This window comes from Schistocerca nitens, chromosome 10 (assembly GCF_023898315.1).
Source record: "Schistocerca nitens isolate TAMUIC-IGC-003100 chromosome 10, iqSchNite1.1, whole genome shotgun sequence".
NCBI lineage: Eukaryota > Metazoa > Arthropoda > Insecta > Orthoptera > Acrididae > Schistocerca > Schistocerca nitens.
In genome coordinates, this window is record NC_064623.1 from 142,877,570 (window position 1) to 142,892,371 (window position 14,802).

Consider the following 14,802-nt stretch of genomic DNA (forward strand, 5'->3'; position numbering starts at 1 on the left):
CTTATATGCAGAAAAGGTGACCCAAGTGCAATAAATTATTGTTAATGAACAGTCACCTCCCAAGATGGATAGCAACACAAAACGATATAAACCAACTCAGGCCACCACACATTTTCTGATGAGAGCGTTAAATAAATATTTGTGTTCTGAATTTACTTCCTATTCTCAATTTCAATTTGCCCATGTCTACACCTCACACTCCACTACTATATTATATCTGTTCCTGCACAATAATGATCACTACTATCGAATAATGTAGTATTTAAAGGCATCTCAAATGAGAATCAAATTACTTATGGAGGATTCTTAAAAATGTGGAAATGGATAAACTAAATGTAATGAAAGAGTTTTATCAAAAAACTTTACTCCAACAACTTCAATTACAATACATGCTTCAGTGAAAAAAGGTTTACAAAATACAAATAATGAGTAAGTCACTATTTTTTATTTACAAAATGGAAGGGTATTTGTAAGAAGAAATGTAATCTGTTCATAAAATTTTTTTTATAAATATTTGAAATTCACTCTCCACAAATAGACTACTGGAGAAAGAAACAACACACTTCGCTGAACATCTCAGCAGTAGACACTTCCTTGGGTTTAAGCACTTAACTGCAATACTGGAGTAGTAATAACGTAAGGGTTACTGGGTAAGATTAACATTGTTCTGCAGATGCAAGTACATATGCCAAGGAAGCCACCAATTGTTTTTACCATAACCAAACAAAATCAAAATGCTGCCAATAATGCAGAATTAAAACTACAACTGAACATCCTTCAAATAATTTAGCTCCAACAGGATCCACAACTGTGATAAACTTCTTGAAATAAGTAAGTTTCCTGCTTCAGTTGTCATTTATTCCCATTTTATTTTGCGTACTGTGATGTTTCAGCTGTGTAGCCGTTCTCAAGTTTAACTTGTTAATTACAATGTTTTGGGTTCCTGCCATTTTCATTGGCAGTTCTTGGTTGGCAGGGCATGAAAACAGTAGTTATGATCTTCAGTACAGTATAAACCACAAACTACCGTTTGTACCATACCAAACATAATTGCTACTATTTTAAAGCCCAGCAAACCACAGACTGGAACACAAAATACCTGTAATTAATTGATTAAATATTGCCTTTGAGAATGGCTACACAGTCGAAACATCAAAGTACACAAAATAAAAATAAATAATAGCCAATGCAGAAACATGTCTTTCTTCCAGAGATTTCATGGGAAAAAAGGCTTTTAATTTCTTCCTTAATGAATGAAAGAGTGTTGGCGATTAGAAGTTGCAAGGGAAGAAACTCTGCAAACAAATGAAAACATCCATCATGTTACCTTATTTAAGTGTACAATATACAAAGGTTCTGATACACTTGTCAAAAATTGCTTCCCACAACTGTTTTGTATGTTAAAACCAGGCAAGTTATTTTGAGAGGCTACTTCTGATGATCGAATATAAGAGATTCCCATTTTAAGTCAGTCTATTCAAAAAGCATTCACCAATAAACAAACATTTTTGTAGCAAAATTATGATGTTACTGTCACCCATCTGCTTCTCTAAAACCTCTGTCAATTTGTGATAACAATAATGGAAACTTCCCCCATTGTCTGTGCAGGAGACTGCAAAAGTTCTACTCTGGAAGACTCCAGTGCACATAACATTTTTTTCCTATCAAGGGTTTACTGAAAACAGTAAGCTAATACCTTTTACAGGATGCCCCATGTGAGGCGCAAGTTTTTCACTGTTTGTCTCTTTTGGAAAGCATCTACAAAGAACATGAAACCTCTGTGTTGGCAATTGATAATATGACAATATTTTGGTAAACAATCTGGTGAAAGTTTATTCCAAGCCTACTCAGTTGACGTAAGTCTGTACTAGTACAGCAATTTTATTATATTCAAAGAAAGTGGAGGTAAACATCATCTGACTCAGTACACAAAGATGGGATATGTGAGGATGGAAGTAAGGCTTTGTATATACAGGCAGCTATGTTATATGTAATAGCACTAATCAGATCATTCCAACAACAGCAAAACTGATCTCTCTTTTTGACAACCACAGCTAAAAAAATACCTGTGTCAAAGCCTTTCTGTAATTGTTACAGTACACAACATCTTTGCCAAACAGAACATCAATATAGCGAGGAAAGGCCTTTTTTAGAAAAGTTAATTAATATCAAAACTTCTCTCTCTCTCTCTCTCTCTCTCTCTCTCTCTAACCACAGAATGGTGGTATTGAACATAGTAGTACAATGCATTCTTCTCCTCTGATTATTTATTTACATTGCAAGATCCAACCAGAGCATCTAAGCACATTGATTACAGATGAAATGAAAATGAACAGGTCACGAGGTTGGAATAAAAATGCTGTATATAACAATAATGGTGTTTCAATCGGTATGAGCAAAAATTGGTATCTTCTCATGCAGCTCTGCCTCTCGTGACTATAAATAAATAAATATTTATGTGAGTTGTGTGTGATATTCTCTGATAATAGACTGATCATCAGAAAGCTGTTTCCCCACATGACATAGTGAAAATATTAAGTATTCATGTTTGTGATTCGCTGGAAATGCAACTAATGGCAAATTCACTATCCAAGTGGCCTAAAGCCTAACTGCCTAGCAATTTCTGCACTGCGGTATACAATGAGAATGCCACAAGCTGGCAGAATGGCATTAACAATGTGTCTTCTTCAGAACAAAGCTGACACCTTCACTATACAATTTTACTTACCTTCCATTATCACTTCCCAATCTGAGCAGTACCAAACTAGTGATGCAACATCGCACATACAAAAATCAGAATTAGTGTGTGAAACTTATAAGTGTATTATGTAAAATGGTTTTGCCAGGATATTAAAACCTTAAGCAAACACCTAATTTGCAATTTTACGGTTTCAATGTTATCTTAACTTGACTAAAGGGAGTCATAATTTGTAGACACAATGTCTGGAAATAGTGACATGTGACCAGTGGTGGTTTGCAGTTGGCATAATTTATGGATTATACATTAAAAAAGTGCTATTCGTCAATTCTCTGAAATCAACAATTTTAAGATGACAAGGATTGTGATTGTAAATAATCCTTGATGTGAGTGCCAAAGATCTTTCAAGAAATGGAGTGTGTCTGGACACATCACACTTACATATAACAAAGAATTGATGAAATCTTAATAACAGTCGTGAAAGCCAAAGGTAAATTTCATTGCCACTGAACAAATGTTCAGCACAGCATTATGAAAAGGGCAATACTTTCACTAACACTTCTTTCGATAACAAAGCTTTCTTTTCCACACTTGTTGATGAGAGTACTCCACTTTTTGTTAAGCTGAAGATTAACAGAATATGAAACAGTACAGGATAATAGTAAAGAATCCTCTTGTAAACTTTTGCAAAAACAATGGCTGCAGTGAATAATATTGGAAGCATAATAATCAATATTATGCTACAGAATATGTTGAACACTGCACTAATGTTGCTCTTCAGCCTATAAATATAGGCACCAGAAACACAAGACTTCCTTACCAATGACACGACAAATATCTCAACTTTATAACAATATTCCTTGTCGAAACGATATATAAAATAACAAAGGTCAGCACTCACCTTTAGCAGACTGATGTGTGGCACATCACAGAACACAGCTTTGAGTCCTGGCTCTTCTGGTAGAAAGTACACGCATTCACACACACTAACACACAAACATCCAGATGTACACCATCTTGGCTATGCAAGTTTGGGTGTACACACATACACAAACACACAATGACAACCAAACTTGCAAAGCCACAATAGTGTCCATCTGGATGTCTGTGTGGTAGTGTGAATGTGTGTACTTTCTTGCAGAAGAAGAGCTAGGATTCTTAACTAGTTAACACTTTGTTCTACGATTCTGGACATGTATGTGCCAGACATCTGTTTGCTGAAGCTGAGTGGCTGCCTTTCCTTTGTTTTATGCACAAACATGTATGTTCCCAGCTCAAAACTATTTTTTCCATATCTGTTAGTGTGATGTGGTGCCAATCTAAGGCTGCCCCACCTAATAAAAAGAATATCATCATCAATATTTTTTCTACAATTTAGAATACAATAGTACATAAATCTTTCAGACACTCTTGGGAGTTCACTTTTAAAGTTTTTTGAGTTTGAAATTTTAATAATTTGTCAATGTGATTGTCTTGTCACATTTCATCATTTCTGATATTTACATTCTACTATGAAACAGCAAAATTGTGTACATCAGAAATTGCATCATGACAGCTTAGGAAACATCTGTCACATAATTATTGAAGAGGATAAACAATTTTAGCGACAGCTGCATACAACATAAGAACTACAAAAACTTCATATACTCTGTTTTGTCATGTGACTCATTGTTTGTTCCCACTAGTAGGTACTTTGATCTTCAAGCTTTTTTCCTTCAAATTTCAGGTTTTACTCATTTAACAGCAAAGAAATCACAAAAATGGAGAAGGCTGTATGTGCAACAACCACACAGCCATGCAACTATTTTATGACTTCATTAGGAACCAAATAAATGTGCTTTTGGATTGAGAAAAGCCATTTGTTAAATAATTTACAAAGAGGACTGCAGCATCACAGAGCCTTTCTTTGTAATATTTACCTATGATGTTGGATGACTGACCAATTAAACATCTGCATCAATAAAAATATCAAACTGAGGATGTACAAAGTTAATCTATGTCAATTTTATATGCTAAAATATACAGCACAATAAAGAAAAATTCTCATAAATTAGAATGTGAGTGACAAAATATGAAAACCGTTCCTATAAACATTAAATAACTTAAGCACTAATCAAAATAATAATCATGCTGTGCTCCACAGAATAACATGATATTCGTGAGAAATAACACAGATGATCACATGATGGCATTGCAAAAATCACAAATTTGAATACCAAGCAAACTGTCACCTACACAATTTCAAACCTCTAACTGCGAAGTGCCAGTGATAAAGCCTATATTACAGGATCAGATGACGGTCAACAAAGTAATACATGAGCAAGACCCAATAATTATATGACCAGTTCAGAAATATTTGTTGCTTCCTAATCACCGTCAAAGCCTTGAGTATACCATTATCCATATATTGCAGAGGTGATTAAGATTAATTATTTCAGAAGGAGCAAGTGTTAACAACTTTTTACATTATTTTCTGTAACAAATTTAAATAAGGCTTACAAAACCATCAGCTGCTGAGTATTATTTGCAGCAATTTGGGGTGGAAAGTGATGCAATGGCATAAGGGCAGTTGAATAACAAACAAGTCATCTTTACATAATAGTGTCTAAATATTCACAGTATATAAACAAATATGATGAAAGATACAGTCTTACAAAATTTTCAGCATTTTCGTTCTCCACATTTTTAATTTTACCTGTATTGAGCGATTTCTGTACACGGATGTTTCAATAGTCAACCAGTGGCCTGTAACAGAAGAAGTAGAAAAACAAATGGAAATACTTTCACACTGATTAACTTTCAAACTTGTGGTATCCTAATGTATCTTAATAGTATGAGGGTTGCTCAGAAATTAATGCACCACATTTTTTCTCAACTGAAAACAATGCTACGAATGAAAAACATTACATATGTATTATTTGAAGTATCCTGAGTGAGCACGCCAAGTTCCATCACTTTGTTGTTGTTGTGGTCTTCAGTCCTGAGACTGGTTTGATGCAGCTCTCCATGCTACTCTATCCTGTGCAAGCTTCTTCATCTCCCAGTACCTACTGCAACCTACATCCTTCTGAATCTGCTTAGTGTATTCATCTCTTGGTCTCCCTCTACGATTTTTACTCTCCACGCTGCCCTCCAATGCTAAATTTGTGATCCCTTGATGCCTCAAAACATGTCCTACTAACCGATCCCTTCCTCTAGTCAAGTTGTGCCACAAACTCCTCTTCTCCCCAATCCTATTCAACACCTCCTCATTAGTTACGTGATCTACCCACCTTATCTTCAGCATTCTTCTGTAGCACCACATTTCGAAAGCTTCTATTCTCTTCTTGTCCACACTAGTTATCGTCCATGTTTCACTTCCATACATGGCTACACGCCATACAAATACTTTCAGAAACGACTTCCTGACACTTAAATCTATACTCGATGTTAACAAATTTCTCTTCTTCAGAAACGATTTCCTTGCCATTGCCAGTCTACATTTTATATCCTCTCTACTTCGACCATCATCAGTTATTTTACTCCCTAAACAGCAAAACTCCTTTACTACTTTAAGTGTCTCATTTCCTAATCTAATTCCCTCAGCATCACCCGATTTAATTTGACTACATTCCATTATCCTCGTTTTGCTTTTGTTGATGTTCATCTTATATCCTCCTTTCAAGACACTCTCCATTCCGTTCAACTGCTCTTCCAAGTCCTTTGCTGTCTCTGACAGAATTACAATGTCATCGGCGAACCTCAAAGTTTTTACTTCTTCTCCATGAATTTTAATACCTACTCCGAATTTTTCTTTTGTTTCCTTTACTGCTTGCTCAATATACAGATTGAATAACATTGGGGAGAGGCTACAACCCTGTCTCACTCCTTTCCCAACCACTGCTTCCCTTTCATGCCCCTCGACTCTTATAACTGCCATCTGATTTCTGCACAAATTGTAAATAGCCTTTCGCTCCCTGTATTTTACCCCTGCCACCTTCAGAATTTGAAAGAGAGTATTCCAGTTAACACTGTCAAAAGCTTTCTCTAAGTCTACATATGCTAGAAACGTTGGTTTGCCTTTCCTTAATCTTTCTTCTAAGATAAGTCGTAAGGTTAGTATTGCCTCACGTGTTCCAACATTTCTACGGAATCCAAACTGATCTTCCCCGAGGTCCGCTTCTACCAGTTTTTCCATTCGTCTATAAAGAATTTGCGTTAGTATTTTGCAGCTGTGACTTATTAAACTGATAGTTCGGTAATTTTCACATCTGTCAACACCTGCTTTCTTTGGGATTGGAATTATTATATTCTTCTTGAAGTCTGTGGGTATTTCGCCTGTCTCATACATCTTGCTCACCAGATGGTAGAGTTTTGTCATGACTGGCTCTCCCAAGGCCATCAGTAGTTCTAATGGAATGTTGTCTACTCCCGGGGCCTTGTTTCGACTCAGGTCTTTCAGTGCTCTGTCAAACTCTTCACGCAGTATCTTATCTCCCATTTCATCTTCATCTACATCCTCTTCCATTTCCATAATATTGTCCTCAAGTACATCGCCCTTGTATAAACCCTCTATATACTCCTTCCACCTTTCTGCCTTCCCTTCTTTGCTTAGAACTGGGTTGCCATCTGAGCTCTTGATATTCATACAAGTGGTTCTCTTCTCTCCAAAGGTCTCTTTAATTTTCCTGTAGGCAGTATCTATCTTACACCTAGTGAGACAAGCCTCTACATCCATACATTTGTCCTCTAGCCATCCCTGCTTAGCCATTTTGCACTTCCTGTCGATCTCATTTTTGAGACGTTTGTATTCCTTTTTGCCTGCTTCATTTACTGCATTTTTATATTTTCTCCTTTCATCAATTAAATTCAATATTTCTTCTGTTACCCAAGGATTTCTATTAGCCTTCGTCTTTTTACCTACTTGATCCTCTGCTGCCCTCACTACTTCATCCCTCAGAGCTACCCATTCTTCTTCTACTGTATTTCTTTCCCCCATTCCTGTCAATTGTTCCCTTATTCTCTCCCTGAAACTCTCTACAACCTCTGGTTCTTTCAGTTTATCCAGGTCCCATCTCCTTAAATTCCCACCTTTTTGCAGTTTCTTCAGTTTCAATCTGCAGTTCATAACCAATAGATTGTGGTCAGAATCCACATCTGCCCCTGGAAATGTCTTACAATTTAAAACCTGTTTCCTAAATCTCTGTCTTACCATTATATAATCTATCTGATACCTATTACTATCTCCAAGATTCTTCCAGGTATACAACCTTCTTTTATGATTCTTGAACCAAGTGTTAGCTATGATTAAGTTATGCTCTGTGCAAAATTCTACAAGGCGGCTTCCTCTTTCATTTCTTCCCCCCAATCCATATTCACCTACTATGTTTCCTTCTCTCCCTTTTCCTACTGACGAATTCCAGTCACCCATGACTATTAAATTTTCGTCTCCCTTCACTACCTGAATAATTTCTTTTATCTCGTCATACATTTCATCAATTTCTTCATCATCTGCAGAGCTAGTTGGCATATAAACTTGTACTACTGTAGTAGGCATGGGCTTTGTGTCTATCTTGGCCACAATAATGCGTTCACTATGCTGCTTGTAGTAGCTAACCCGCACTCCTATTTTTTTTATTCATTATTAAACCTACTCCTGCATTACCCCTATTTGATTTTGTATTTATAACCCAGTAATCACCTGACCAAAAGTCTTGTTCCTCCTGCCACCGAACTTCACTAATTCCCACTATATCTAACTTTAACCTATCCATTTCCCTTTTTAAATTTTCTAACCTACCTGCCCGATTAAGGGATCTGACATTCCACGCTCCGATCCGTAGAACGCCAGTTTTCTTTCTGCTGATAACGACGTCCTCTTGAGTAGTCCCCGCCCGGAGATCCGAATGGGGGACTATTTTACCTCCGGAATATTTTACCCAAGAGGACGCCATCATCATTTAATCATACAGTAAAGCTGCATGTCCTCGGGAAAAATTACGGCTGTAGTTTCTCCTTGCTTTCAGCCGTTCGCAGTACCAGCACAGCAAGGCCGTTTTGGTTAATGTTACAAGGCCAGATCAGTCAATCATCCAGACTGTTGCCCCTGCAACTACTGAAAAGGCTGCTGCCCCTCTTCAGGAACCACATGTTTGTCTGGCCTCTCAACAGGTACCCCTCCGTTGTGGTTGCACCTACGGTACGGCCATCTGTATCACTGAGGCACGCAAGCCTCCCCACCAACGGCAAGGTCCATGGTTCATGGGGGGGTTCCATCACTTATGACAGACAAATACTGTCCTAAGGATATGGAGCATCTGCTGTGGACAGAAGTACAGTTACTTGCTGGGCATGGATGGTGACATCATGAGAAGGTGGTTCGGCACAGCTCCATCCACGGCTGTCACACCTGACATGTTGCTGCGAGCTAATTTTGTCATTTGCGAGGACACACACCATTGGTAGAAGACATTTTGAGGACAATAAGGAGGTAATTCACACAGAGAACCACTGGCTCTGCCACCAGGACAAGGACTGGTACCAACAGGGCATACACGCCCTTGTTTCACACTGGAAGGAGGCCATAGAATAAGATGGAGATTACGTGGAAAAATAAGGTGTGTGTAGATAAAACACCATTCTTTTGTGTGTATAGTTCTCATTATGTTCAATAAAGAATTGAAGGAAAAAAATGTGTTGCATTACTTTCTGGGCAACCCTCGTGTGTTAAAATTGTTGTTTTTCATTTGGTGTGTGTGTGTGTGTGTGGTGTGTGTGTGTGGTGGGGGGGGGGGGGGGGGGTGAGAGAGCGAGCACAATGTTATAAGTGACACTGCCAAATTATTCCGATGAATATGATCCCGTGAAACTGAAAATGCATAAAAGACAAAACTCAATTAAAATCACGACCAGTATTTCCCATATCCACCAATTCAACACAGAATGTAGAATTGTCAATTGCATCAATGTTAAAATCATGATTAGTCTACAGAAAAAAGGCTAAAACACCTACTTAGGGAAGTGTGGGTGACTGATCTCTTGATATAAAACAGAATGAGTCAACCTTCCTTATAAAATATTAAAATCTTCTCTCTAATAGTTTAGGGAGCATATCAGATATTACAGAAAATCTTAAGAGGCCTTAACACATTTGTCCCAACTGCCTGCTAAAATAGAGGACACATCACCTGGTAAACCACCATGTCTTCCACCTTGAAAACAAACCTACAAAAGTGGTGCATTGGGATACATATATGCTGCAGACATTACACACTAGAGGGTCATCCGATTGGAGCAGGAAGCCGTACGTCATCAGAATGTTCCCTATCTATATTCAAACAGAAGGCCTTCCTCCTCTCTCAGTTGCTGGAACGAGTTCCGCAATGGCCGACTAGCTGATTCTATCAGCCAATGCTTTTTGTCAGACACTTTCAACCACCTTGATAACAGAGAGATGATATAGCATTGGCATTTTGAGCTCACAAACCCAGCTGGGGACAGCCAGGTGAGCAGGTGTGGGCACACAGCCGATGTACAAGTAGCCGGATATAGCACATATGATGATGATGATACGTTGGGTTGCAGAATTTTGAATTCCTTATTTTGGCTGCCAACATCAGCTAATTCATTTTCCCCAGAACTCCCATGTGTCCTGGCAACTATCAGAACATCACCTCCATCTCACATGGATTTTCTGGACATACTTATTTGTCTGCTGGATACATGGACTGTATAGATTGGAGGGCACTCAGCAGTTGGAACTAGTTTTCTCACTCTTATCAACCCTAAAGATGCAGGTATTTAAACATACAACTCTGAATGGTATTAATAAAAATCAATGTTATGCCCTTCCTCTTGGGTTTGTTCCAGTAATATAAAAAGAAGTAGAAGTAGTCGTAGCAGTAGTAGTGGTGGTGGTGGTGGTGGTGACCAATAAGCCTAAGCCAAACAGAGCATTTTATAGCCAACAATGCCTCAATTATGCGATGACCCACTTACTATGGAAAAAAATGTCTATTTGAGATAATTTCAAGGTTTCAAGAAACAGCTTTAAATGATGACTCTTTTGAAGAGGAAAGAAACATTCTTGTCTTCCTCTCATCAGCCCATCTGTTGCCACCTTAGAAAATTAAAGCACCTGGAGGTTCATTAATTGTTAATGAGTCTTTATTGATGTTCAAATGCATGAAAAATTTGACAGAATGGATCACTATGCTTTGTGAATTATGCCCACTGTGCACCAGACTGATAAACAATTTCAAACATTTTACTATATGAACAGAAAAACATGACAAAAGTTAGTGCACGTGGGTCAAAACAGACAGTCGCATACAGCAATATAGAAAGCACACTCAAAATGCAGTATCAAAAAGCAATATATTAGATGTAAATAATGAGATAAAAGAAATAAATGTTAAATGCATTAATACATCACCAGCAGTACAGCCATTACTGCTGAAACACACAACTAGTTGGAAAAGGATGAAGAAATCACACTAGTATCTGCCTGAAATGATTTGAACAAAAAACCGTACCCAGTGGTTGGGATGAAAGCACAGGTCACACTCGTTTACAAGAAGGGTAGTAGAAGTGATCCACAAAGCTACTGTCCAAAATCCCCGACATTAATTTGTTGTAAAATCTTTAAACAGGTTCTGAGCTTAAACACAATTAACCAGCACGGATTCTGAAAACACAGATCGTACAAAACCTAACTCTCACCTTTCACACGACATACTGAAAGCTTTGTATCAAGGTAGTCTGGTAGATTATGTCTTTGTCAATTACCAAAAAGCACGCATCTATGCTTACTGTCAAAAATATGATCGTAAGCGAAATTTCTGCGCGGACTGAGGATTTTTAGGTAGGGAGGACAAAGCATATTATCTTGAACTGGGAGTCATTAACTTTGGATGTGTCCCAAGCAAGTGTTTTGGGATCCTTGCTGTTCGTGTTGTATATTAACTACCTTCTGGGTGATATTAATAGTAACCTCAGACTTTTTGCAGATGACGCAATTATTTACACTAGTGTCCAAAATTAAAGTGACAAACAGAAAGTTTCCAAGGTTGCATTTATCTTGCTGCAAAACAAGAGTAAACAGGTGACAGTAAAATAGAAACAATGTAAAGAACACAGAACGTAAAACAACTGCAACATGCATTATGGTAGACAAAAATGTTCTTCGTTTTTTTCCAACTTAATGGATTTGCACACACATTCTGACAACTGGTTAATGATGTGGTTGGCTGATGCTGACATGATGAAACCTACCTCCCTAGCATATCTCAGATATGCACTATGGCATACAAATTGGAGGCGAAAGCAGGCCACACCATGCGTGCAGTATCTTCCATTTCCAAGAAAATATTAGCCACCCGTACTCTATGAGGTCGAGCATTATCCTCCACCAATACAAAGTCTGGGGCCACACCACTGTGCAACAACCCCACATGAGGTCCCAAGATCTCGTTGCGATACCTGACAGCATGTAAACCTTGCTAATTCACCCCTACAATTTCATGAAGAGATGTTCGAGAGGTCAACATCTACATTGATACTCTGCAAATCACATTTAAGTGCCTGGCAGAGGGTTCACCGAACCACCTTCACAATTCTCTATTATTCAAATCTCATATAGCATGCGGAAAGAATGAACACCTATATCTTTCCATACAAGCTCTAATTTCCCTTATTTTATCGTGGCGATCGTTCCGCCCTATGTAGGTCAGTGTCAACAAAATATTTTCGCATTCGGAGAAGAAAGTTGGTGATTGGAATTTTGTGAGAAGATTCCGTCGCAACGAAAAACACCTTTCTTTTAATGACTTCCAGCCCAAACCCTGTATCATTTCTGTGACAATCTCTGCCATATTTCGCGATAATACAAAACGTGCTGCCTTTCTTTGAACTTATTCGATGTACTCCGTCAGTCCTACCTAGTAAGGATCCCACACCGCGCAGCAGTATTCTAAAAGAGGACGGACAAGTGTAGTGTAGGCACTCTCCTTAGTAGGTCTGTTACATTTTCTAAGTGTCCTGTCAATAAAACGCAGCCTTTGGTTAGCGTTCCATACAACATTTTCTGTGTGTTCTTTCCAATTTAAGTTGTTAGTAATTGTAATACCTAGGTACTTAGTTTACCTAGGTATTTAGTTGAATTTATGGCTTTTAGATTAGACTGATTTATCGTGTAACCAAAGTTAACCAAGTTCCTTTTAGTACTCATGTGGATGCCCTCATACTTTTCGTTATTCAGGGTCAACCGCCACTTTTCACACCATTCAGATATTTTTTCTAAATCGTTTTGAAGTTTGTTTTGATCTTCTGATGACTTTATTAGTCCATATGTGACAGCATCATCTGCAAACAACAGAGGACGGCTGCTCAGATTGTCCCCCAAATTATTTATATAGATAAGGAACAGCAAAGGGCCTGTAACACAACCTTGGCGAACGCCTGAAATCACTTCTGTTTTACTCGCTGACTTTCTGTCAATTACTACGAACTGTGACCTCTCTGACAGGAAATCGTGAATCCAGTCACATAACCGAGACGATATTTCATAAGCACTCAATTTTACTTGTGTGATACAGTGTCAAAAGCCTTCCGGAAATCCAGGAATACGGAATCGATCTGAAATCCCTTCTTGTGAATGAAGAGCTAGTTGAGTTTCAGAGGAACGATGTTTTCTAAACCCATGCTGACTGTGTGTCAATAGACCATTTCCTTCGAGGTAATTCATAATGTTCGAACACAATATAAGCACTAAAATCCCGCTGCATATCGACGTTAACGATATGGGCCTGTAATTTAGGGGATTACTACTACTACCTTTCTTGAATATTGGTGTGACCTGTGCAACTTTCCAGTCTTTGGATACGGATCTTTCGTCGAGTGAACAGTTGTATATGATTGTTAAGTATGGGGCTACTGCATCAGCATACTCTGAAAGGAACCTAATTGGTATACAGTCTGGACCAGAAGACTTGCTTTTATTAAGTGATTTAAGTTGCTTCACTACTCCGAGGATATTTACTTCTACGTTACTAATGTTGGCAGCTGGTCTCGATTCGAATTGTGGAATATTTACTTCGTCTCCTTTTGTGAAGGCATTTCCAACGGCTGTGTTTAGTAACTCTGTTTTGGCAGCACTGTCTTAAATAGTATCTCCATTGTTATCGCGCAGAGAAGGCATTGATTGTTTCTTGCCGCTAACATACTTCACATACGACAAGAATCGCTTTGGATTTTCTGCCAGGTTTTGACACAAAGTTTCACTGTGGAAACTGTTATAGGCACCTCGCATTGAACTCCGTGCTAAGTTTCAAGCTTCTGTAAAGGATCGCCAATCTTGAGGATTTTGCGTCTGTTTAAATTTGACATGTTAGTTTCGTTGTTTCTGCAACAGTGTTTTAACCCGTTTTGTGTACCAAGGAGGATCAGCTCCGTCGTTTTTTAGTTTATTTGGTATAAACCTATCAACTGCTGCCGATACTATTTCTTTGAATTTATGCCACATCTGGTCTACACTTATATTATTAATTTGGAATGAGTGGAGATTGTCTCTCAGGAAGGCGTCTAGTGACTTTTTATCTGCTTTTTTGAATAGGTATATTTTTCGCTTATTTTTCGAGGATTTGGGGATTACAGTATTCATTCTCGCTACGACAACCCTGTGTTCACTTATCCCTATATCAGTTTTGATGCTGGTTATTAACTCAGGATTATTTGTTGCTAAGAGGTCAAGTGTGTTTGCGTGGGCTAACTGCTCGAAATAATTTTCAGAGAATGCGTTTAGCACAATTTCGGATGATATTTTATTTGTACCTCCGGAATTAAACATGTATTTTTGCCAACATATCCAGGGTAAATTAAAGTCAGCACCAACTATTATCAGATAGTCGGGTACGTGTTTGAAATCAAACTCAAGTTTTCTTTGAATCTTTCAGCAACTGTATCATCTGAACTGTGAGGTCAGTAAAAGGAGCCAATTATTATTTTATTCTGGTTGCCAATAATGACCTCTGCCCATACTAACTCACAGGAAGTATCTACTTCAATTTCGCGACAAGTTAAACTACTTCCAACAGCAACAAATACACCACCGCCAACCATGTTTAGCC

At 38.1% G+C, this 14,802-nt stretch overlaps 1 protein-coding gene across 2 annotated transcripts in view; it reads right to left on the minus strand.

Moving 5' to 3' along the window:
- Window positions 1–5,286: 5,286 nt before the first annotated feature.
- Window positions 5,287–14,802, minus strand: part of LOC126210552 (CLK4-associating serine/arginine rich protein) — a 155,039-nt gene continuing 145,523 nt past the window's right edge. For both annotated transcript variants that reach the window (XM_049939808.1, XM_049939807.1), the window contains one exon: window positions 5,287–5,443. In XM_049939808.1, the coding sequence (XP_049795765.1) occupies window positions 5,425–5,443 (19 nt within the window). In that variant the 3' untranslated portion in view covers window positions 5,287–5,424. The remainder of the gene's footprint in view (window positions 5,444–14,802) is intronic.